At 37.3% G+C, this 27434-nt stretch overlaps 1 protein-coding gene across 3 annotated transcripts; it reads left to right on the top strand.

Moving 5' to 3' along the window:
* The first annotated feature begins 405 nt into the window (after positions 1-405).
* LOC309486503 (isoaspartyl peptidase/L-asparaginase) lies at positions 406-22523 on the top strand. Of its 3 annotated transcripts, none has more exons than XM_082153845.1 (7): positions 406-537; positions 4520-4719; positions 7450-7592; positions 11501-11658; positions 17696-17814; positions 18019-18129; positions 20759-22523. In XM_082153845.1, exons 2-7 carry the CDS (start codon positions 4533-4535, stop codon positions 20962-20964), a joined length of 924 nt encoding a protein of 307 aa, XP_082009971.1. In that variant the 5' UTR covers positions 406-537; positions 4520-4532; the 3' UTR covers positions 20965-22523. The 3 variants fall into 3 exon arrangements, with proteins under 3 accessions (XP_082009971.1, XP_082009972.1, XP_082009973.1); XM_082153846.1 differs by lacking the exon at positions 406-537 and adding an exon at positions 3378-3401 and having other exon boundaries at positions 4522-4719; XM_082153847.1 differs by lacking the exon at positions 406-537 and adding an exon at positions 3384-3394 and having other exon boundaries at positions 4522-4719.
* Positions 22524-27434: the final 4911 nt, after the last annotated feature.

Genomic DNA, 27434 nt, shown 5'->3' with positions numbered 1-27434 from the left:
ATAATGCTGCATGGGTAAATGAGGATATGAAAAAAATATTTAAATATCTGATTTAAATATCAGATGAAAAAATAATATTTCCTGCTGGACTAGATTTAACAGAAAAGACATCTGATATGAGGGAATAGTTATTTTCCTTACCAGACTTATTTCCACTGTTCTTAACACAAACAGTTAACATTGTTTTATTCACTGGATATTTTTTAAATGCCTGATCTCTGGGTTATTTACAGCCTCCTTGCATTATGTAAAAAAATAAATAATTTGTCCTTTCCAACTTTTCAAACTTATGTAGCCTACTTGTCTACAACAATTATGGTGTGCCTGTGCCAAATAGAAACTCATGAATGAACAGTATTAAATAGATAAATCATTTACACCAGCCCTTTAATGAATGTCTCAGACCAGACTTGGCCTTTGTCCACAATATTATATAACACAACGGCACAATAAAAGACAAGCAGATAACGTTAAATCTGTTTGGTCATCCTAAGAACAGATAATACAAAAGACTTGCAGCCAACGACGACCCGAACAGTGAGTATACATTTAATTTAATGTTTAAATGTTCGTAGTCTGTAAAAAATATTTGACAGCGCCACACAATTAATTCAGATTAGCCAATAGCCTATTTGAAAGGAAACTGGCCAGAACCGGTCTGTTATATAACGATTAGCGGTAGTCTGCATTTATTTCGTTTTAATGTTTTAAAAACAGCGATTGTTGAACTTTAAAGTAGCCTACTGGCAATAATAAACAAGTGTAAATAAGTTTTGTTCTAGTTTGTTTGGTCTAGTTGAAAGAGCTATTTGACTGATTTACAGTCAAATGAATTGAATGGATCTTTTGTTTGAGTAAAAGCTTTTTTGAAAATACAGTATGGTACAAAGATATAAGTAGCCTGCATTTATCCTGCCCTTCGAAGGCAAAACACAGTGTAGGCTAAAATAAAAAAAGTGACACTTTTAAATATTTTGATACATTTTTCACATATTGTCCAGTTGTCACAGAACATGTGAGAGAAACCTTTGGTCATAACTCATTTTAACCTATTGTGCTTTGCCTTACATGAAAGTGCACATAACAGAGCTGCCTGCCAACTCTCACGCATTCACCGTGAGACTCGCGCAATTGACACTTTTCACACGCTCTCACGCGGCACGACACACATCCATTTTCTCTCGCACAGAAAAATCGCGAAGCAAAGAGGACACGGAGACCGACAGACTAGACAGAGCAGGTTACTAATGATATAAAAAAAATCTCAGCTCTCAGATTCTGTCAATTTTATTACGAAATTCAAACAATAAATACCGTTTTGGCGCTTGTAAATGTGACGTGACAGATCCCTAGCAGCACGTGAACCGATCATCTCTAGCTAATAGTAAATAAACACGAATGAACAATGTTGAAAGAAACAGTATTTACCGAAATGTATATTCCTCATACATAATAATATAGATCAATCAGTGTTTTTCAACCGTGGAAAGGTTCAATAAAACAGCTACAGAAAAATGATGTCACATAACATTTACCTCAGGAAAGCCATTTAATGACCATAATATAGGCTATAGCAGTTAGTTGGCTAGAAAAAGAGAGCTAGCCTATAGAGAGTATTTTGCTAAATATGTGTAAGGCTACTATATTATATATATACATATTTATTATATTTTTACTTATATCATTAAATAAAGTTGTTACTATAATAAAAAACGCATTATATTTAATTTGAGTTATTTTTAACCTTAAATAATACTACCAGCTGATAGGGCTCTCTGTATGTTTACTAAAATTTATAAAATTCAGTTTAGTTACTAAAATGTTTTGACAATCACAATACACTTATTATGATGCAAGATTATTATTTTTAAGATTAACTCTGTCCTCATTCGTTGTTTGAGCTGTTTAATATTAGGATTTTGTTTAAAATACTCTACCACAATATCAAGTTATTAGTCTTTTTATTATAGGCCTAATTAAAGGGTTAAAGGGGTGGTTTAATCCGTTTTTCACAAGATGTAAAATAAATCTCTGATGTCCGCAGAGTGTGTGTGTGAAGTTTTAGCTCAAAATACCCCACAGGTATTTTTTATTTAGCATGTTAAAGTTGTCACTTTTTGAGGGTGAGCAAAAATGCATGGTTTTTGTGTCTGTCCCTTTAAATGCAAAAGAGCTGCTGCTCCCAGCACTGAGGGCGGAGGGTACTTCATCAGCTTGTGTCCTTTTACCTCACACAGACATGCACTGAAAATTTCAAAACCTTTTAGCCTTTTATGTTCAAACCGGAGTCAGACAATGATGGAGAGACTAAAGAAGAAGTGACAACATGTAGACAACATTTCTGAATGGTTAGTTGATGAATTTATGTAGTTTATGTGTAGTTATCTTCTAGTCATTGATTAGCATATTCTGTCTTGATCATCTATAAATCGTGTTCCGGGGGCGGGGTTTATGTAAATTTTAGGGTTGGTGATGTCACTAACCCAGGAGGAATGTCATGTAGTCCCTACCAGCCATTTGTTGTAGGCAAGCCCTTAAAAGGCAATTTCTTTAAAAGAAAATATCTCCCTTTGCTTTGAACTTTGAGCGTTGTAACTTTGCAGATGTTGTTTATGCTCAAACAGCAACTTTAGCCTACACACTAACTAAAGTTAAAAAAAGTGAAATCATAATCAACCACACCTTTAAAATGGATTTAAGGGAATAAAGAAAGATAAATGAGAACGTAGTTATTAAGTAATCAATTTAAACTATTTACAAATAATATACTTTTTTATTTTATTTACTCTTATTCCTATGTCTTATATGTAAATATGTAATATTCTCTCTTCACATCCAGTTATTAAAGGGTAACTCTAGCCAAAATGCAACCTATGCTCTTTTTGTTAATCTACCCCGGGCAAATTTTCGTTTAAAAGCATAATTTGAATGGAAACGCCACTTTTAAGTTTGACCGTATTTTCGTTTTAGGTTAAAATGCCTCACTATTTTTTAAAACACTAAGGAGGCTCGATACAACATGAAACTTTGCTCAAAGTATCACCAGGGGCTCTACACATGAAGTCGAGCATTGAGAACATTGTTTGTGTGTATACAGAGTTTACTAAAAAGAAAGATTTTGAACAACTCACTGAAGCTGTGTCCTCCGGCATTTTGTCAGTCAAAAATAGTCGATCTCCGAATGCGAATGAAATGACTCTGAATTTTAGTATTGTTTCTTATATGAGGATCCTTTTTCAAATACAAGGTCAATATTGATTTTGACTAACGAGAAAACAACAAATTATCCGTGAATTTATATTGAACTAAGCTAGGAGCTTAGCAACTTTACTCTCCTCCCTGTTACGGAGATCGACTATTTTTGACTGACAAAATGCCGGCGGACAGAAACACAGTGAGTTGTTCAAAATCTTTCTTTGTTCAAAATCTTTCTTTTTAGTAAACTGTTCTCAATGCTCGAGTTCATGTGTAGAGCCCCTGGTGATACTTCGAGCAAAGTTTCATGTTGTGTCGAACCATCTTAGTGTTTTAAAAATAGCGATTTTTGATGCTTTCATAAAAGTTCCCCATTCACAAGGCATTTAACCTAAAACGAAAATACGGTCAAACTTAAAAGTGGCGTTTCCATTCTTAACGAAAGTTTGCCTCGAGTAGATTAACTAAAAGACCCTAGGTTGCATTTTGGCGAGAGTTACCCTTTAATTATGCACTAAATTTGCTGACCAGACCAGAGCCAGTTGTGATTTTGTGCTAATAATAAAAAACAATATTAGAAGAATTAATATTTTCTTCCACATTCCTCAAATAAGTCTATAAGAGTGTTGTAACTGTTTTTCAACGGCTCTGGCCTAGGCAAGCACAACAAATAACACGCATAACAAAAAACACTCCTGAATATTATATCTTGCAAGTTATTTTATTTGCGTTATTTTACCAGTATTTACCGCCAAAATGGCAAACAGCACTAAAAAATAAATAAAACTAAAAATTATGGGTTAACTTTTTTTTTACAGTGTGCTGCAGCTGTTTCTATTAAAATAGGTGAAAATTTAATTTGATTAAAAAATATATACTATAAGCATTCAGAATCTTTATGCATTTTTCCATTCTTTTTTGATGACAGTGATGGACAGTGATGATTTTGGCAAAGGGTGGTTACCATGGTACATTTTTGGAGTGGTGTTCATTTTAGTCATGGCGTGGTTTTGGTTAGTAGAACGTATGAAAGTTGTTTCAGGTAAACCAAATGGAATTGCTCCTTTCATCTCACAGAGCCCTCACTTTAATAGAGCTTGAGTAAACATGACAGGAGCCTGAGAACCTGGTTCCTGTAAACAACCCCAGACACCCTTCTCATGGAGATGAGCTGTGAAAGTTGCATTTACCCACTCTGTCAGTGTTCATCTGAATAAATTACACACTCACAGCTCAGTAAAGTTCAAGGGCAATATATAAAAATGTTAGCTCTCAGTAATATCCTCTCTCCTGACACCACACACGTTTGTTTCCTTTGGGCTAGAGGAAGACCGAGGATGAAGACTGTGATTGTGGTGCATGGTGGCGCGTGGGCCATTCCGGATGAATTAGCCGAAGCATCCGTGGCTGGAGTCAAGAATGCTGTGCGGGCAGGAGATACTGTTCTGAAGAATGGGGGGAGTGCACTTGATGCTGTAGAAAAAGCTGTGAGGTCTTTGGAAGATGACCCAACGTTTGATGCAGGTATACATATACACACACTGCCCGGCCCAAAAAAAGTCACTGTTTTGATTTAAAGTGTATGACTGGATCATTATTGCAGTGATTATTATGTTTATAGCATGTTATATGTGTGGCAACAGTCCTTCTGACCCTAACTGATGGAGAGTGTAGCTTTTCATTTCTTAAACAACCATGTAGGAAGACACATCATGGCCATATTCAAAGATGACAATATCAAGATTCCTCAGGCTCAAATTGTGAAAGAATGGTTGGAAGGGAGCATGAAGAATAATTTTCACACGTGAATTGGCACCTCTGGGTCCAGACCTTAAATTCATTGAAAGTATTTGGGATGTGCTAGAGTAGACTTTACAGAGTGCTTGACTCTTGCGTTGTCAATACAAATTATTGACCAAAAATGTATGCACCTCTTTCATTTCCATCAAGAATTTTTGGTCACACATACAAACATTTGTAATACTACGATTTTTTAAAAATGTTTCACATAAAACATATGTTATGTTTATTCTTCCCTTTTTATGTTGTCAAAAGAAGTCTCTTCTGCTCACCACCAAGGCTGCATTTATTGGATAAAAAAATACAGTAAAACAGTAATATTGTGAAATATTATTACAATTTAAAATGTGTTTTCTATTTTTATTCAAATGTAATTATTCATGTGATGGCAAAGCTGAATTTTCAGCATCATTACTCAAGTCTCAGTGTCACATGATCCTTCAGAAATCATTCTATATGCTGATTTGGTGACATTCATATGTGTGGGTTAAGTAAGATTTAAAAAACATATTCAAAATAAATAGATAAGAAATTAATACTTTTATTTAGCAAGGATGCATTAAATGATCAAAAGTGACATTAAAGACATTTGTAATGTTACAAAAGATTTCTATTTCATATAAAAGCTGTTCTTTTTCATTTTCAATTCATCAAAAAAATCCTGAAAAATGTATCTTAATACATTTAAATTTAATTACAGAGAACACAATATTTCACAATATTATTTACTGTATTTGTATTCAAATAAATTCAGTATTTGTGAACATAAGAGACTTCTTTCAAAAACATTATTCCAAACTTTTGACTGGTAGTGTTTTTGTCTTATTTTTTATCTTGACTGACTTTTTCTATTCAAGACTTCAAGCAGAGGAAGTACAGATTCAGTAGTTCGTGAGAGACTTCATCTGTGCTCTGAATGGGACAGTATTTCAGCACATACCCTTGACACTTTGTTAATAATCACCTCGAGAGTAAAGTGAGAGGTTCTCCAATAATTATCAGATTACAAGGAGGAATGCGGGGTAAAACAAGACACTTCATTAACACACCCGGCCTGTCGGTGCCAATCTCATTTGTGATGGCTAACTGCCACCATGAGTGAAATGGCTAATCCTCCTCATATCAGAGCTGCACATTCAGCGGCTCATCAGGATCATTTTATACACTGGGGTAGCCAGAGGCACAGTCTGATCAATAGATGACTAATGCAATCCTCTTTAGAGAACTGAGAGCTAGACATAAGAGTGGATAACAGTCTGGAGTATGTCAGGGTGCCATGACAGAGATAAGAATGAGATCATGTTGTATTAAACAGGGGTATCCAATCTTGCTCTTGGACTGTCCTGCAGAGTTCAGCTCCAACCCCAATGAAACACACATAAAGCAGGTAATCAAGCTCTTCCTGGGCATACTAGAAACTTCAAGGAAGTTGTGTTGAGGCAAGTTGGAGCTAAACTCTGCAGGACAGTGGAAAAAGTCAAAAGGTTATTTTTTTACAAAGATCATACTTAATCAATATTTTCTTTAGACATATATCCTTTTTTTTAGACCAAAATGTTATTTAATGTAGGTCAATATAATATTTCCCTTGGCTTTAAAAAATATATTTTCACCATAAAACAAATGCTAAATCACCTTAAAGGTGACATATCATGAAAATCTGACTTTTTCCGTGTTTAAGTGCTATAATTGGGTCCCCTGTGCATCTACCAACCCAGAAAATGTGAAAAGTGACAACCCACTGAACCCAGTAACTTTGTTTTGGTAAGCCTTTCTCTGCAAGCATGTAAAAAAATAAGCCGATCAGATTTCCCCCCCCTTCTGACGTAGGAATGGGATCTTATTATAATATTATCGCCCCTTAATCTACGTTTTGTTCTACGTTTCCAACCACGGCGCCGTAATTTGGTTTTTGCATGCGACAACAGTGTTAACCTGTTCTAAAGCAATGGCAAAAGTTCAAGTTTTGCAAAAGACAAAAGTGTCTTATTTGCACTCTTGATGTTTTAGAGTGTCACCCCTTCATTGCTGTGCACTTTTTTTCTGCACAGTGGCTGATCTGTAGTTTGTACCACCAAAAGTTTCTCTGAGTTTTCCTATTTTTTCCTATTTCCCATTCATTTCCTATGGTCGGTCATTTTTGCACGAAGGAAGCTAAGTGTGACTTTTTTTTTTACGACCCTTTAACATATCTGAATCATCTCCTTGATTTTTGTGTGTGTTCACATAGGTAATATAACAAAAGTCACCAAGTTTCATCCCCCTCCGATGAAGCAAAACATTTGAAAAATTCAAAACGTAAACGTTTTCGTGCATTTTTGCACGAAGAAGCCCAGAGGGTTAAAAAATGCATCATATTTTCTGATCTAGGCCTTTCTATCACTCTTTACGGGAAATGTGGTCTTTTCAGACACGTGGACTTCGTGATGGGACTGTAAAATGTTTCATGTGCAGGTCATGGTGCAGTGCTGAATTCTGATGGAGAGGTGGAGCTGGACAGTATCATCATGGATGGGGAAACACTTGCCGCTGGAGCTGTGGCCTGTGTTAGAAACATTGCTAATCCTGTTAGTCTTGCTCGTGCTGTGATGGAAAAGGTATGTTCTTCGCTTCACAATTTGTCATTAACTATTACAGCAAATCTCAAATTCAAATATCACTTAATTTGAGTACAGTGTTCTCTCTGGTGAATATATCTCTCCTCCAACCCATTTAATTCAAGCCATTTTTCTGTATATAAAAGTGAATATTTTACTGAAGTGTTTATGTGCACTAAAAAGTGTAGGGGATGTGATACAAAAACTGAATTTCACACACAATTGACATACATTCAATACATTTCTATATACGGCACTGCAATACATAATTTCAAATTCAACAACCATTTCTCAATCATAAAGGCTTGTTTCATTTAGGGTTCGTGTTAGGGTTAGGGTTATTTCAATTTTTTCTGTCATAAAGACTTGTCCAACTCACTAATTCTCCAGTGTATAAGAATATCACATAGTTGCTATAAAATATGTCCGGTATGCATCTGAAATTGGTATTCAAAATTATTAAGGTTAAGGAAATGATCTGAGTGCTAGTTCGTAATGCCTGCCCTTATCAAGGAAGTCTATATGTGGATCACTTTGAAGATTATTGTAAAACTCAGAATTGGGCGATTTGAATTGGACCCAATTTTTTATATTCTTGTAAAAGGATATTAGGAAAATTAGCCATAGTGTTGACTTCAAAGGTGAAATTATATGACACCATAAATTCAGGATTTTCCAATGACCGCAAAGCTTTCATTGGTCATTTCATCAGCAGCTTTGTAATGACAGGCAGGCTCAAAGGGAAATAAATGCTAGATGATTTTCTGATTGATTTCAATCAGTGCTCTTTGTAATGACATAGCAGTCTTATATAATGATTTATCTCCACATGTCTAAAAGACAAAAGCCTAGCCAGTATTTTCTACTTATTTCTCAGGTTTAGAAGGTATGTTTATTTTTAAAAATTAATGTAGACACAAACCTTAAAATCTTAGCTACAAACATATATATCCTATGTTAAACATTGAACAGCTATTATTGCCCAAATAAGGAATAGGTTATTGAACATTAACCTACTATATATGGAGCAAGTTATTACATTGAAATCGACAATGATCCAACAATCCAATCAATTTCTAATGGACAAAAACAGGTCTTGTCTGCATTTTTTTCTTGTTTGAGAAGCTGTTTTACATGTATCGAAATAGACGATCAATAGGCAAACCTTACCGGCCAAAAGTCGACTACAACCTTAATACAGATATGAGCAAGATACCTTTATTCACTCTGTTTTAAGATCAGCTTAAGAGAGAAAGCAAACTACAGTAAAACATAAATGGCGATTAGCAACGTTAGCCATTTTAGACTTCCACCAGATTTAGCTGAATTAAGGACTGTTCACATTGATAACTATAAAGATAATGGTATATAATGATAACTATATTAGCATGCACACCAACAGATGCTAATGTTCAGTTTATTATAAGTGCACACTGATTGGATTCTGATTGGCTGTCAATATTTTTATCCTTCATCAACTAGAAAAAAAAAGAAAATTGTAAAAGTGATTCCAACGATATCGTTCCTTCTTTATTCGCATACAATTAGAACATTTATTAAAACTTTATAGTAAAAAAATATTGTTAGTTATCATTCTTGGTGTTAAAGTAGGCATTAAATGAAAAAATGTAGGGCGGACTTGATTTTGTCCATCGGGAATTGCTTTGATCATTGGATGGTTGTGGTTTGCTATTGCTATGATATCATGTGAGTGACAGGTTGTCCCGCCCTCACGCCAGTAAACACATCATCAGAAAAAAGATGACTTTGCAAGAGCGGGGAACTTATTTTGATTAAGACTACGAGGGCCCATGAATTAAAAAAATAATAATGATGTGCACGGTTAAATCATTTATATACTGCAATATTAAAAAATGTTTTAAAATTATGTCCATTTTGATTTCATGGTAACTTCAAGGCATTCAGACACCCCGACTGGATCATGCAAAGGATTATTACTTGCTCCACCAAGTGGAGCAAAAGCTGCAGTAAAACTCGCTGTGAACGCAAAATGTTTAGCAAAAATCGCCACAAAAGACCTCTGATTGGCTAAACAATAATAACAAAAAAATAAATCTATATTTAACTTAACAGAGAATGAGGCTGTCGCTGAGATCGGCCTGATATCTCAGGTCAGTTATTTCAGAGATATCCAGGAGATTGTTTTCTGCATACCATTTCATAAAGAAATCTCTTACAGCACATTTAACTAACAGCATTAGATTTAAATAATGATCCACACAAAGAAAAAAATATTAATAAACACATAGCTTCGGTCATAATCTTTTAGATTGTAGACAGCTGCTGATATACAAATGATATATGGTAGGATATATGCTATATCAAATAATTATTATGTCCAAGAGATTTTCCCTTTCACTGAGTTCACCTTGCAAGGCGTTGGACATGGAGGAAACAAAACCCAAAGAGAATACATGATAATCGATTAGCTGCAGCACCTGTCTTGACTGCCCCAAAAGACCTTGGCCTTACAGTGGATTGGCAGATCTCCTTAATAGCCAGTATTAAAAATTCATCAGGTCTTGATCAATGCTGCTATCAAGCTTCACTGACCTCATGCTCTTGCTTTGCAATCTAGTATTTGACAAAGAAAAATGACATTAATAACGTGTTAATATTTAAAAGTTTCCTAAGTCAGAGTTATGGTTTAATCCATTGTGATGTTGTACAGAAAGTTACACAGAGAAATAAAATTGCATTATTATTGAGACAGCAGGGTATTGTCTCAATATATTATAGCAGTTCCACATGGAGATGTGCACAGTAAATATGGAAATAATGCAAAAGTGTACAGGTTGTAGTGCATTTTATGCTGTAATCATGTCATCATGATAAATCATTTTTGTCGTGGTGTTTATGTGGGAGATTAACACATGATGGCACACCCAAGGAAATCAGAATACAACAGAAAGACTAGTACTAATCTAGACAACACAAAGAACTAACCATGACAAAACATGTCACATGTCAAACAAGGCTAAACTCAATTTGAATCATGTGCATTAAGGCACTGCTGGACACTTGCTATAGAGATGTTTTGTAGGTCAGCCCTAAGGGTTATTTTCCTTGGGTTTCCTCTGGAATACTGAATGGATTTTTAGACTCAATTATGCCTTCGAAACATGATTTATGAGTAAAATAAGGTGCGTGGTTACATTATATGATGACAAGACTTCGACATGAAAGTTACATTATATGACAATGTTACTTCTTATGACAAGAAGCCCTGTTCTACAACATAAGTCATACCTCAAACATAAATTTTTTATAGAGAACCCATAATTTGAAAAAGCTAGCATGTAAGCTGCTTTCTAAGTCATGATTTATTGAATACTCTTTCGAGGTCCATGTCTCTATTCCAGTGCTTCTCAACTCTGGCCCTCAAAGTCCACTTTCCTGCACAGTTTATCTCTAACCCTAATCAAACACACATGGACAAGCTAATCAAGGTCTTCAGGATTACTAGATAGCTACAGGCTGATGAGTTCAGTCGAGGTTTGATCTAAACTCTGCAGGAAAGTGTATCTCAAGAACCCCTGCTCTACTGTTTCAACTGAGAATAATAACCCAGCAGCTGTTTATGAGCAGAAGCTTTTAAAAACTCATGGCTTCCCCGACACCAAGATTTAAACTATTCATAAAAAATGAATCATTGTCTGTCCAACTGAGATTTAAGTAAGGAGATAAAGGTTAGGATCATGATTCTTCAGTAATACAGCACACTATGAGTGCATATTAGCACCATTTGTTGTATGTTTTTGGGATCTGATGCAGCGTTTGGACCCGGAAATGGTGACATGTGATGTCAGACTTAACTGGATTGGTTAAAGTAAACATTTAGACTACTAATTATCTTTTTGAAACTTTTTTTTGTGCTTTTTATTCAGACAGATCATGTCATGTTGACAGACAGAGGCGCGAACATGTTTGCAGAGCGCATTGGTACTCCAGTAGCTCATGATTTGGTGACTGAGCCAGAACGTAAAGAGTGGGAACACGGCAAAAGCTATAACGACGGAGTCAAAATGCTCTTCAACACACAATGGTGGGTAATTTCATGTTTGTTGCCAAATTGAGTTGTTTTTTCCCCCTCTTAATGCGCCAAAATGTTTTTAATTTCCTGATTTCTTGGCATACTTGATTTCAGAGATTTTGATGTCCATATAGTAACAGAGTGGTCACATTAGTGCAATTTCAGTGACATTGAATAAAAGGTCTGTTTTCCATGGTCAGTAATGTATCGATGAATGAAGCTCTGCTCACACAGCAGTCACTTTCAAACCACAGCAGATTTCTTTTGGTAATAATATTTAAATGTATAACATTCTACATAAATAACATTTCAACCTATAACATTTTTATCTCACAATTTTGACTTTTTTTTTCCGCACAATTGCAAGTTTATATCTCCCAATTCAGACTTTATAACTCACAATTGAGAGTTTATATCACAAATATGAAAAATAGTCAGAATTGCAGGAGAATTTGCTGCCACCATATAACACTTCATCACTGTTTGCAAACACCCAAATGGTCTATTGACAACAACATCTTTGGAAAGAAGTGTTTTGTTTGCTTGGAGAGAAAGATAAAATGACTGTTTCTCTTGAATATACTCTCTTGAAAACACTAAAGTTGGCATGAAACGAAAGTTGCGATAGTCTTTTCTTTCCTTTTTGAAACTGCTTCTCAAACAAGAAAACGTGTAGCTTGGGACTTGATTTTGTCTAACAGGAGTCGATTGGATCGTTTAGTGACAGGTTGTCCCGCCCTCTTGCCAGTAAACGCATCATCACAGAAGAAATGAGATGATGTTGCAGGAAGGAGGGGAAGTTTTTAGGATCACAAGGGCATATGAATTAAAAAAAGAATGATGTGCATAGATACATAATGTATAATAAATCCTGCAATATTCCATGAAAAAAATAAGAATAGTAGATTTTGATTTCATGGTGATTTTGACTGATGATTCACGAGTTCGCCTGCCCATCCATCCAGTCTTAATAGTAGTTGTAGTTGACTTAGTAGATGACTTGCTGTCCAATTTACCTAATTTTGTGACCATTTTGCATGAATATATTGTGGAATGTATACTGTGATAAATCATTATCTACCCTCTTTATTCTTTTACCTTTATTTTATTATACTGATTCTAATGATGTCTTGATATATAACGTTCTTAATCGTTTAGTTTTAAGGGGACAGTGGTTCTCCTTGGCATTGAGGCCATGAGTTGATAATGGCAACATATTCTCATGCTGGCCTGCACAGAGCTCAGGTCATTCACTGAGGCCTTCAGGCAGTGCAGATAGAGCTGTGTGGGCTCCAGCAAAGCAGCCTTACCTGCCACCTCCACTTCCCCAGGCTGAGTGTTGAGAAGTAGTGGAGTCAGGGCCATGGCGGGGTGTAACCTCAGCCCCTGAGGGAGTCTGTAAAAATAGTGCTGTGGAGGTGCTAAGTGACAGTTGGCTGAGCTACTGCCTTTCATCCCACCCCGCTGTGGCTTCATTATTGATAGCCTCCCTCTGCTCGCCCTGTACCACCATCACTGGGCTTTTTAACATACAGGCCCTAGAATTCAATTACCCGCCACCTTTATTTACCATTACATGGCATACCTCTGCCCTGCTGGTTTGACCAGGCTTTTATAAAACCATAGATGTGCCAGTACTTCCTATTCATGCCATGGTGATCACATGGTGGTTACAAATGTAAAAAAAAATAGCAAATTTCTATACTTAAAGGTAGGGTAGGCACTTTTGGAGAGGCTAGTAATAGCAAGCTAGCTTTGAAAACATAAGATCCCGCCCTCCCTTCAAAGCGTTCTCCAAAGCAACACCTCCTTCAAAAAACATTAACGCATTCTGCAAAGTGTCACGAGAGACGGCGTTAAATGACCTCATGTCAAAAAGCACATAACATTTTCTATGTACACAAAAGGCCTATTTCTCTCAAATATTGTTCACAAATCTGTCTAAATCTGTGTTAGTGAGCACTTCTCCTTTGCCGAGATAATCCATCCACCTCACAGGTGTGGCATATCAAGATGTTGATTAGACAGTATGATTATTGCACAGGTGTGCCTTAGGCTGGCCACAATAAAAGGCCGCTCTAAAATACTGTATTGGAGGTTGATTGTGGCCTGTGGAATGTAGGTCCACTCCTCTTCAATGGCTGTGCGAAGTTGCTGGATATTGGCAGGACCTGGAGCACGCTGTCATATACGCCGATCCAGAGCATCCTTAACATGCTCAATGGGTGACATGTTCGGTGAGTATGCTGGCCATGCAAGAACTGGGATGTTTTCAGCTTCCAGGAATTGAGTACAGATCCTTGCAACATGGGGCCATGCATTATCATGCTGCAACATTAGGTCATGGTCGTGGATGAATGGCACAACAATGGGCCTCAGGATCTCATCATGGTATCTCTGTGCATTCAAAATGCCATCAATAAAATGCACCTGTGTTCGTTGTCCATAACATATGCCTGCCCATACCATAACCCCACCGCCACCATGGGTCACTTGATCCACAATGCTGACATTAGCAAACTGCTCACCCACACGACGCCATACACGCTGTCTGCCATCTGCCCTGTACAGTGAAAACCAGGATTCATCCGTGAAGAGAACACCTGGTTCCACGTGGTGTGGTTACACTGGTGTGGTTACACGTGGTCTGTGGTTGTGACATTCAATTCATGGGCAACAGCTCTGGTGGACATTCCTGCAGTCAGCATGAATGAATGTGTTTGGGATGCTCTGGGTCGACGTATACGACAGCGTGTTCCAGGTCCTGCCAATATCCAGCAACTTCGCACAGCCATTGAAGAGGAGTGGACCAACATTCCACAGCACACAATCAACAACCTATTTTTTTTGTTTTTTTTTTGCCTTTATTGCCTTTTATTGTGGCCAGCCCAAGGCACACCTGTGCAATAATCATACTGTCTAATCAGCATCTTGCTATGCCACATCTGTGAGGTGGATGGATTATCTCGGCTCACTAACACAGATTTAGACAGACTTGTGAACAATATTTGAGAGAAATAGGCCTTTTGTTTACATAGAAAAAGTCTTATATCTTTGAGTTTGCAAAAACAAAAACAAAAGTGTTGCGTTTATAATTTTGTCCAGTGTATGTGTATTTAAATGTCTGAAACCTAAAATAAACCTTATGTGGTAGAAAACACTGAATAGTGGTGATATAATATGACAGCGCTGAGAGCGTCTGTCTCTGGCTCAGTGCCAGCCAACGCGTGAACGCAAATTTAGAAGTTGATGATCATGCGAGCTGAACGTTGTAATCACACCGGTGTGAACGATCGTACATGTCAAAGGGTTAACTAGCGATCACATGCGGTGATGATGTTTCTTACGTCCGTTTCGGAGAATCAGAGTGCAAATATTTCAACCGACAGCTGAGGCATTTAAGTGGCACCGAAATGAGGCACCGAAATCTGCGTTTTGATTCGGTCTGGTTACACACTGGTTACTTAGGTACCGGTTCCATATCGGTGCCCGGTTTCGGTACCCAACCCTAGTTTTACCTGACTACTTCAGATTCATTTCGGCGTTGATGTGGTGGCAAAGAAACGCAAAATCTGAGTCTGAGGACATGAATAGCTCCGAGTAGAACGTCACAACGGGTTGCCATCTTGTAATTATGGTTAGGACATGGCATGAATGCAGCATAAGCTTGTTGTTTTGGTTTGTTAATTTGGCCCCACCCCAAACTCACGCTATTGTCTGAGCCAGTGTTGCTATGCTGTGCTGGGGTGGTTAGTATTCTCATACAAACAGCAGATCATAATAGAGTAATGCAGGTATGACATCACTTTGTAGGCCAATCGGCAATAGGATTTTCCATTAGGCTTTTGGATGATCTAATTATGATAATTATGGATACAATTTTATGATACTTGCACGTTTTGTCCATCAAGATAATTATCACAGATGAACACAACTTTTATGAATTCTGAAGCCTATGTGCAGTCGTCAGAAGTAAAAAGCTAAAGGTAGGCTATAAACGAACTACACCACGGTCCCACAACTTCAACGTCACCATCATTAAGCTTCTAATAACTCTTTCAGTTTTTATCTAAAAACATTTTCCCAGAACTTTTGAGTTAGAATAGTTTGTAAGAGCACAATTATTAGCATAACGATGGTGTAAAAGCGGACTGAGCTTACCTTTTCGGCATGATGACGTTTAATCTCATCTGTAGTCCCATTTAGCCACTTGTTGGCATCCACTTTTTTCAAGACACGTAACAGCTTAAAAAAACCACGAGTGGGGTAATATTGATGTATTTTATGTCATAGAATGAAATGTGAAAGTGTCTTGAGCTTGTGTTCACCACAGACCTTATTTCAGCCATTTAACCAAAACTCTTTGACTTCGGGACGATGCAACTGAAAGTGCTAAAATGCTAACTCGCTTCCGTGGTTTGGCCTACAAAGTGATGTCATACCTGCACCACTCTATGCCACAGTGTTTTTTTTTTTTGTGTGTGTGTCATAATCAGCTTATAATGGCTTACTGATATCTCTGAATATTAACATGGGATAGATAGGAGAGAGAATTTTAATATTGAAAAACTGACAAATTTATGGAAGCCCTATTGTATCTCAAAAAAACAATTTCAACTTCGAATTTTCTATATATATTTCCCAATGTGATTTTATGTTTTGCAATATGACTTCTCGAATCTTGAAATTGTGATTTTATATCACATTGTGAATATTTTTCAACAGCGTGACTATGTCTCACGGTGTGACTTTCTTATTTGAAACTTCTAACAATTACCTTTATTTTTGACACTCAGACAGAAACTAGCTTCAATATACAAATGTATTCTGTCATTTAGTTTTAGTGATTAGTATGTAGAAAATACATTTGCAACAAAAAGTTAAGACAACCACTTGTTCTTCATAATGAGAACTCTATTGGAACTTTTGTTCCAATATCTGCACACTTCATTAGGCTGTTTATGGATGTGTGAAGATTTACTGCAAAACTCTGTGATCACTTTGAAGTGTGAAATACAGTCCTCCGTCAAGCTGCTTTTAAAAGCCATTTTCACCTGAACCGATGAGCAAGATCCAGCCATCGCCGGTGATTTAAAAGAGCAATCAAGCGCCTGCCAAAAATGATTGATGCCTCGAATCTGGAGCCTGCAAGTGATTCTTCGCCAGCTGCTTCAGACAAATATTCTCCACGAGGACCATGTTTGCTCTCCCATTTCTGGGGAGAAAGACATGGAGGCTGTTTTCTTTCATTTAACCTTGAAGCATTGTCCTCCATGTGACTTCAAACTCATAACACACGCTTGTTTTCCACAGCACTGCTGCCTTAATCAGAGTTTCATGGGATATGAAGCCTGTGAAATACAAGGGTCTCTGTTCATCCCACTTTCTGCATGCTCTCTATTCTATTTCTTTTAAAGTGATCTAGCAGGGAAGACTGATGTGCACATCATAAGAATTGTGTTTTGTTTTGTTTGTTTTTTGAAGAAGAATGCATACTTTCTCATGTGTCTACAGAAATATCACGACTGATATAACACTTTCCCTGCAATCTCTCTGAGTGTACTTTGCTAGACTAGCGGCTGTGATTCAGAGTGGCGAAGGGCACTTATTCTCACTCTCTTCCTTTGTTGACAGGCAGATGATGATGAGTCATTTTCAGGTGTGCTGGCACTCTTAAAAGCATGTGAGAGATTGTCATTAGCACGCTCCCTTTCAGACATCTCTCACATCACCAGAACAGAACTACATGCATTTGTTTCGGGACTGAAGTTCACAACAATAGTAATTGCACAGAGGCTAAATTTAAAAGGGAGGGAGGCTTATGAATGTAGCGTATTAAGTTGAATTCCGGGACAAAAGTCTGTTTGATGAAGAGGAGCTAATAGAGGCACATCTCTGAGTGTGATGAATAATAATGCTCTCTCTTCAAAGCACCTTTTTAAAATACCATGTCTGAAACCATAAAATTAAAGATCTGAGAAAAGAAAATATCAGAGCTAATCTTTATTATTTAAGGTTATAGAACTTTTTTTTTTTTGTATAATTGTAGGGGCCATGATACTGTTGGAGCGGTGGCTCTGGATTCTTTCGGTAATGTGGCGTGCGCTACATCCACTGGAGGAATCAGAAACAAAATGGTGGGAAGAGTTGGAGATTCTCCTATTATAGGTGAGTCCGATCAGAGATAGAGGACAGAGATAATCTCAGTGTCACACCAACATTCATTTTGAAGCAGTGCCTCGATTGAATGAGCCATTTCGGTTTGAAGGTGTCAGCTCTGATCAATACTCAATTGTCAGAGGGTTTTCTCCTGAGGTAACACACATTAACGTCCGACTCTCTCTGCGCTGCTGTCTTTTCCTGTGCGATAAGGATCTGGTGGATATGCAGACAATAGAAGTGGCGCGGTCTCCTGTACTGGTCATGGAGAGTCTATTCTCAAAGTCACCTTAGCCAGATTAATCCTCTTTCATATGGAGCAAGGTATGAGACTTTTACACTAATCCTGATGAGTGTGTGAGTGTGCATGCGTGCTCGTTTTCCTTTTAAGGGCTACAAAAGTGTCCATATTTGCTTAATTAATTTTGTGCCTAATCCATTTTGCAGGAGAAGTCTCTTCTCCAAGAAGAGACTTCTTTCAAAAACATGAACAAATCTGACAGGCCTCAAACTTTTGAACAGTAAATTATTATTTTTTTATATGGGTGCTAACATGTCTTTTTCTACCAATTTTAGGTTAATATTTTATATGAATGTATAAGGGATCGTGTATATTTTAGGTCTTGTAACTAATCAGCAAGTGTCAGCATTTGCAATCTTCAATTTTTGTCTTCACTATTTATACTTTATACCTTATCAAGACAGAAGTCACAGAAGCTGTGTGCAAAACAATTGTAAAATAATTATAGCTATTAAAATCAAAATAGGTGTAGATGGAGTTTGTATTGTCACACTGATGTCAATTATAATATTTGAATACTCCAGTCAGATGCCAGGTTAATCAATATAACTTTTATTATTACATAAAATGACATAAAAATAATTATACAACGATGGCTAAATAAGTATTCATTTGCAATATTTTTTACTTGTATATTTTGAATGAAAAATCTTGTTTTACCCCAGCTATACAGTATGTCATTCCCTTTTTAGTTTTTTTCTATAATGCAATTTGTTCATATTGTTTTGTCTTGCAAGGTCTCGATCATCTCTACTCCTTTACCCTCACCCACATGTTGCTATTATTATCAGATTGTGCATAACCAAGCAGAAAGAATGTCCAGACGCACAAAAACTGGATGCTGCTGTTGCCAGTCATTTTAATTGGTGTGTGTGTGTGTGTGTGTGTGTGTGTGCGCGTGCGTACGTGTGTACGTGTGTGCGTGCGTACGAGCGAGCGAGACAGGAAGGATCGGATGCGCTGCCACAGTAGGCAGATGATAATGAGGTGTGTGTTTGTCTGTGGAATGTGAAGGGGTCAGCAGGCTATTGTTCGCTTCGGCATTCTGCGGTAATGATACTGCAAGTACAGCCACTCTGTTTATATTATATCCATTATTTTATTAATTATTAGGCTTGCCATTAGGGTCTTGACTTGTTGTCCAACATTTCTGTAGTTGTTTACTGAGGTTGACAAATTTATTTAGATTTTTTCATATGAAAAATATATTTTTTAATATCAATGCAAGTTAGAATAAATAATTGGCACATTTGGCACTCATTACCATTACTTCATTATTAATAAATATAGTGAGTATAAAAGCTTTGATAGGTTGCTAGAAGCCCATGAGTCCCCAGTTAAAGCAAGAAATGAATTCACTGCTCTGAAGAACAAGGAGTGAGGTGAATGAAATATTGAACTAAAAATAGATATTACATTGTAGCTAACAGTTATTTCTAGACCATATAGTAAAAGTAATGTGCTACATAATAATGCTAGTAAAAATTATATATGTTAATACTGTTGCAGTGTTGTTGCTAGACTGATGTTTTCTATGTTAGGCTTTTTTTTACCGCATAGTTGCAACACTAAGACTGATGGAATGAGCAAACCATGAGAGAAACATATATTGTTCACTGTGTGACCTGGACAGGGTCACCAAGGACACATACACTGTGGGTGCAGTGTTTCATTATACGGCACACAGAGATCAAATGCTCTTGATTTTGTTTTTTTCCTGTTCTGTTGGAAAATACCAGGAAAATAAGAGCACAATGGAAAATGTTGTATGGAAAAAGTCTTTTTTGCTCACCATTGCTACATTTATTTGATTTTCTTTTTTGTAATATTATGAAATATAATTACAATTTAAGACAACATTATTCTGTTTTAATATATTTTAAAATATAATTTATTCCTGTTATAAATTATAGTTGGTTTAACTTAAAAAAGTAAGTTACCTTGTTGTCTTAAAATTTAATTAAAACTTGAGTTAATACACTGAAGTAAATAGAAACTCAAAATATTATGATATCTGAACCACATCAATTATCTAAGTTGATTTGCCAAAAGAAAATAAGTTGTGGTAAATCATGAAAACAATTTTTTTACAGTGATGGCAAAGCTGTATTTCCAGCAGCCAATATTCAAAAATCATTCAAATGTGCTGATTTGATGCTCAGAAATATTTATTTTTATTATCAATATTGAAAACAGTTAATATTGCTTAATATATTTGTGGAAATCACAATCTATTTTATTTTAGGATTCTTTGATGAATAGAAAGTTCAAATGAACAGCATTTATTTGAAGTATATATTTTTTGCAACCATGTGAAAGTCTTTATTGTCTTTTTTGAGCAATTTAATGCGTTCTTGCTGAATTTAAGAGAATATAGTCAAACTTTAGAAGGATGGAAAATAATACATTGTGTATGATAATAGCAGGTGTTAGATTAATAGATGTTCACAGACTTGAGTAACCTTGAAGATTTTACAGTTAATGCAGTTAATGCAAGTTAATGCAATGCAGTTTACTATTAATGCAATTCACATTGTACAACAACATTGACAGAATTAGCTTCTGATGAACTACAGCAAAAATAAATGTTCAGCTGATCCCAGCTAGATAAACTTGTGCCTCATACTTGAGTGCTGTCTTTGTGTGATGCAGGGAAATCCTCCACCGCGGCCACCGCCGCCTCACTCCAGTACATGTGTGAGAGAGTGAAGGGATGTGGAGGTGCCATTGTTCTGTCCTCCACCGGGGACTGGGCCGCCAGCTTCACCACACCACGCATGGCTTGGGCCTCCATTAAAGAGGACGTCCTGCACTATGGGTTGAATCCGAAAGAAGAGTTTACAGAGATGCTGAAATAATGCCGTTTTCTTTTCTTTTTTTGTAGTTTAATTATATTTTTAATTGAACTGACATTCAGCTAGTTCATTAGTTTGTCTTGTTTGCTTTGGTCAGTTAGTCCGGTTAAATTTCAGTTATCCTTTATATAAACCTAAAAGTTATTTTACCTCAGTAGTAATGAGCTCTTTTTCACATCAAGGAAACGAATACTCCTCGATTCATTGATTTAAAAAAAAAGTTATCTTTCACTATTGACGTATGAAAACATTTTACATTTTAGTACCATTTAGCTCTTACTCAGGGTTAGTTCACCCAAAAATGAAAATTCTGTCATCCTTTACTCCCCCTCAAGTTCCAAGCCTGTATAAATGTCTTTGTTCTGCTGAACAAAAAAGAAGATATTTGGGAGAATGTTTGTAACCAAGCAGATCTCTGGCCCCATTGACGACCATAGTATTTTTTTCCTAATATGGAAGTCAATGGGGCCCGAGATCTGTTTGGTTACCAACATTCTTCAAAATATCTTTATTTGTGTACAACATATTTATACAGGTTTGGAACAACTTGAGGGGGAGTAAAGGATGACAGAATTTTCATTTTTGGGTGAACTATCCCTTTAATAACATTTATACAAGTTGTCACCTACTGTTATAACAGTATCCGTATAACAAACAATAGAAATAAAATATAGTGTTGAAACATGAAACATGTATAGTGTAAGTGACTACATGTAGAAATTATCTGAGTGTTCTGATAAGCTTAACCCACAATTAATGAATAATGATAAGAGTTATCTAATATGTATGTATGTTTCCACAAATTAGTGCATGGACATCAGATATATCGTGAAAAATATAACAGACAAATGTATAACAGCCAGTGTTGTTGAAAGTTACTTTTAAAAGTAATGTGTTACAATATTGCATTACCCCCTTAAAGTAACTAATTGCATTACTTAGTTACATTTTATGGAAAGTAATGCATTTACTTTGGGCAAATGTAAAGGCCATTTCCCTCCAAAAGTGAAATGAATAAGCCTCAGGCTGAAGGAAACGCACACCTGAATAGTTGACAAACAAACCTTTCAGCTGTGCTCCCATTCTGGATCTCAACAGGAGAAGAAAGTTCAACACTGTTATTTCAATGGTTATTTCAGCAATGAAAAAAAATTAATAAAACAGTGTGTTTGAGTAAAAGTCATTTTTCTTATTGGTATGATTGAATTGGATCATCAAATGCCAGCAGCAAAGACATCGGTTAATAAAGTAAGAATAAATACATGTAGGCTATTTGTATTATTTTACATAATTAATTATAGCAGGTTTTCTTAATATTCTGAGTTTGCATTTCACTGTTTTTATTCATTTTAAGGAATACTGAATCTGTTTTTGTGCTAGTGAGATGAGTAAATGCATGCTCACATTATTGTAGTCTACAATAAGCACCATGTTTACACAGTGCACACAAGTAATCTGATTACATAACTCGCGTTACTTGTAATGCATACCCCCAACATGGATGTATTAATATAATGTTGATAGTGCTGTTTTTACTTTATTAAAGTTGGATATCAGCTACCCCTTCATGTCTTCAGTCGCTTTCTTTCAGATTTTTATGTGAAGGGTAATTGGTGGATCTTGAAGATAAAAAAAATTACAGACCTATTTATGTACGTTTTAAAAAGTTCATAATACTCCCACTGATTTGTGAATAATATGCTTGAATTTTTGTTTGCTTCTCTTATGTTTGTGAATAAAGTATAGCGGCGATATTATGAAATGGAAATGAGGCGGAAGCTGTTCAATTACTCCAGCCATGGGAATGGATGCATGAGTAATAAAATTAGAAATGTTTTTGCAACTGCTCCTAGTTAGTGTCTCCTTAGTTGTCCTCCTCTCCTTTATATATTTATTTATTTGTACATTTTGTTTCAAATTAAGGTCTGGCTGTCTAGGCCTACAGTATAAAGAACTATACATGCTATCCACCTTATTTTTCAACACGGAAGTGTTTACTGTGAATTGGAGAGTCTATTAGCCGCTATGGGAACGAGAAGAATATAGTGCAGTATACTGTAAAACTGTTTGCACCACAAACCAGCGAGTTTATTAATAAGGCAATAGGCTACATTCAAATAATATGGTAAGAAATACCAGTTTGCAATATGAAGCAGCATAAATAGCTGTTTTTTACAGCTAAAAAGAAGCGAATGAAACCAGAAGCCAGACATTAAAATTAAATGGTTGCGCCCACTCTACCTGAAAAATGAGCTGAATGAGTAGAAATTTGCACACTTTCAACAATTTTATTTGAACCACCATTAATTTTAAACATCATCAAAAGCTTCCAAGATTGATGTATCCTCAAATATAATAAATTAGCCTACTGTAGTTCTTCTGCATTAGCAGTAAAAACCCATTGTAACAAAGCAAAGGTATGGAGGAATCTCACGGACAGAGTTTTCTGCCTCTCCAAAAAAGCAAAAGTTTCTCTCCTCTTTTTATCATGGAGGGAGCTGATTATTCCATGGTGATTCCCGAACCCCCGCTGAGTGCAGCACCTCTACAGCAATTAACATTTTGACATGTTTGATCAATCATTCAGACTACAAAAGAAAAAAATAAATAATTAAGTTAAGATTATTAGCCTGGATGCATTCTCTGTATTTGATCAGCATATTGCTGTTAGATCAAAGCATCGCACAAAGTGTGGAGAGATAGCACCATAACACAAATGTGTGCTTCCTCAACTGAAAAAGATAAACATTATGCAGAGAGCAACCCCTCTGAGGTTTAAATGAACATTTCTGACTCCAGCAGAGCTGAAGTAGGTCAGTATTTGGGATTCCTTGTTAAAACTTGACAAGTGAACATTTTTCCAAGATGCTGAGACGTAGCCTAGGCTAGCCCATAGGCGGATTAACCATTTGGGCAATTGGGCAAGTGTCCAGGGGCACCACGTCTAGGGGGGCACCACGCAAATATTTATTTCTCTTTTAAAACAAGCGATTCATTCTCAAACGTATTTCTAGCCTAGGCCTATTTAAATCATTTAAATCAAAAATTTTAATCTTTGGAAGATACCAAAGTCTCCGGCACGGACACCACTGGAACGGACACCACCGTCTCTGGCACGGACACCACTGTCTCCGGCACGGACACCAACGTCTCCGGAATGGACACCACCGTCTCCGGAACGGACACTAACATCTCCGGCACGGACACCAACGTCTCCGGAAAGGACACCACCGTCTCCGGCACGGACACCACCATATCCGGAACAGACACCACCGTCTCTGGAAAGGACACCACCGTCTCAGGCACGGACACCACCCTCTCCGGCACAAACACCAACGTCTCCGACACAGACACCAACGTCTCCGGCACGGACACCAAGGTCTCCAGAATGGACACCAATGTGATTGACCGTCTCCGGCACGGACACCAGTGTCTTTGGAATGGACACCAACGTCTCCAGCATGGACACCGGCACGGACACCACAGTCTCCGACACGGACACCAACGTCTCTGGCACGGTCACCGCCGTCTCCGGAACAGACATCACCGTCTCCGGCATGGACACCAACATCTCCGGAAAGGACACCACCACCGGACACCAACGTCTCCAGAAAGGACACCAACGACTCCGGTACGGACACCAACGTCTCCGGAAAGGACACCACCACCGGACACCAACGTCTCCAGAAAGGACACCAACGACTCCGGTACGGACACCAACGTCTCCGGAAAGGACACCACCACCGGACACCAACGTCTCCAGAAAGGACACCAACGACTCCGGCATGGACACCAACGTCTCCGGAAAGGACACCACCACCGGACACCAACGTCTCCAGAAAGGACACCAACGACTCCGGTACGGACACCAACGTCTCCGGAAAGGACACCACCACCGGACACCAACGTCTCCAGAAAGGACACCAACGACTCCGGTACGGACACCAACGTCTCCGGAAAGGACACCACCACCGGACACCAACGTCTCCAGAAAGGACACCAACGACTCCGGCATGGACACCAACGTCTCCGGAAAGGACACCACCACCGGACACCAACGACTCCAGTACGGACACCAACGTCTCCGGCACGGACACCGGCACGGACACCAGCACGATCAACACTGTCTCCGGAATGGACACCACCATCTACGGCACGGACACCACAATCTCCGGAACGGACACCACCCACCGTCTCTGACACAGACACCAACGTCTCCGGCACGAACACCAGTGCCCAGGGAGAGTCTTTGCCCACCAAAGAGTCTTAATCCGCCACTGGGCTAGTCTACTCTGTTAAAGGGGACCTATTATGCAAAATTCACTGTTATTAGGTGTTTGAACACCTGTGTGTGTAAACAACCAGCCTATAATGGTAAAAATCCACCCAATACTTTTTTTTTAAATCCCCATATATCATTATCAATCTCTCACAACAAGCTGTTTAAAAAAATGTCTTAAGAGTAGGGAAACCCCATCTATGACTGGTGACTATCTTCACTAGATCCCGCACTAAGCTTAGTGCTTCTCAATATCCCTCCTCGTTTCCTCGCTCCTCCGTCCTCCATCCTCCATCCTATGACTCGGAAACCGATCGAGCTCAGCCATCGTGAAGGACATCTCAATTCTCTAATTGCACCGCGAGGAGGCGAGGAGTGAGGAGGCTTTCAGAGGAGTTATGAGCAAGGATACACGGGTGTATCCTTTGCGGAAGTGTTTTATCGACTAAACGTGACGCACGTATCAATTCTCCTCCACCTTCACATCGGTCACAATAATTTTTATTTATACTTTACCTTTGCAGTTTATATAAACCACACATCACACATATTTCAACAGGGTATCTTGCTTTATTATTATTCATTATGAATTTCTTGACAGGTTGCTCACGTCATCAAGCTTAGTTTGAGTCTGCGCCTCAGGAACGGAAGTGCTAAAAAATCGCTAAAAACGGGCTTCACTTGTCTCAATTGAGTTCCAATGAGATGGCTCTGTCCACTTCTTATACTGTCTATGGTTGAAACCTATGGGGTCGCTGTGTCCAGTTTATATACTGTCTATGGTTGCTGTATCCAAAGCACGTGTAAAGGATCGACCATCTTGTGAACAGGGAGGGGAGCAGAAGCTCATTTGCATTTAAAGGGACACAGTTTTCCCTCAGACTCAAAAAGGGGCAACTTTGACAAACTATAATATAAAATCTGGGTGGTATTTTGAGCTGAAACTTCACAGACACATTCTAGGGACACCAGAGATGTATATTACATCATGTGAAAATGGCCATAATAGGTCACTATGCTCGAGACTTGATTAAGCTTTATGTAAAAATAGATTTGGTCTTTTTTTATTTAAACGATTTATTGACTTAATCACTCATTTACTTTTTTTATATATATAAAATGCCTGAATATGCATAAGGAATAAAACACCACTCAAATAATGTTGTCTTTTCAACAAGTGTGTTAAATGTAGAATTGCAAAAAAGAAGAGAAAAGTCGCCTTATATGACTGTTAGGTCAGTAGCTAACAGTTCACTAGTTTATAACCAACATAAGGTTTATACAGGTTGCCTCCTACTGTTTCGACAGAATCATTCGTTAACAAACAATAGAAACACAACTAGAGTTAAATGGCTAAATTAAACAAACAGAATTTACCTTCTGTGGTTTGGGAAAATTAGTTGCTATAGTGTTTCAGTGTCACATAATCAACGTCCTACTGAGTGTTTTTTCCCTCATCTCAATTTACTTTTTCAAGTAGATCTATAATTGCAAACATCTTAGACCGCGGGTGCTTTTACAGTAGGCTATAGCATCGTAACTCGTGTTTATGGTTTATTTGGATCGACTTATTGTGTTATTGGTAGCCTAATGCATTATTGTGTTTTGATGGTGTTGTTGTGTTTCTATTAGATTGTAATTTGTGTGATTTTCATTAGAATGTTTTCGCTGGCCTATATGACAGGTAGTGAGATGAGCTTGTTTTTGCACTGTTGGTGCATTTTAACCGATTTTAACGAAGGACAAAAGATTTTCCCTTACCTGTGCTGCCACTTAGTGGTACTACGTGGTATTGCAATAAATGTCTAAAAATAGGTGGCGAGTGGAGCAAGTTAGTCTGTGGGCTTTGCATATTTATTCATTTTTAGAAATATATTGATTGAAAACATGGGATTCAAAATCCATTTAAGTTTTATATTTATCATTATTATTTTGGAAAAACGTTCACATACATTCTAAGAAACTTTGTGACATTGACCCGGATATTGTGGCAACACTTTACAATAAGATTCCATTTGTTAACATAAATTAGCAATAAAAAAATAGCATTTATGAATCTTAGTTAATGTTAATTTCAACTTTTACTAGTACATTATTCAAATTTAAAAAGTTGTATCATTTAATATTATTTAGTGGACTTGAGCTAACATTGAACTAACAATGAACAGTTGTACTTTTATTAACTAACATTAAT

The sequence above is a fragment of the Leuciscus leuciscus genome (assembly GCF_965113295.1).
Source record: "Leuciscus leuciscus genome assembly, chromosome: 22".
NCBI classification, from domain to species: Eukaryota; Metazoa; Chordata; class Actinopteri; order Cypriniformes; family Leuciscidae; genus Leuciscus; species Leuciscus leuciscus.
Note: the sequence above shows the minus strand (reverse complement) of the source record. Positions and strands in the feature narration are given on the sequence as shown.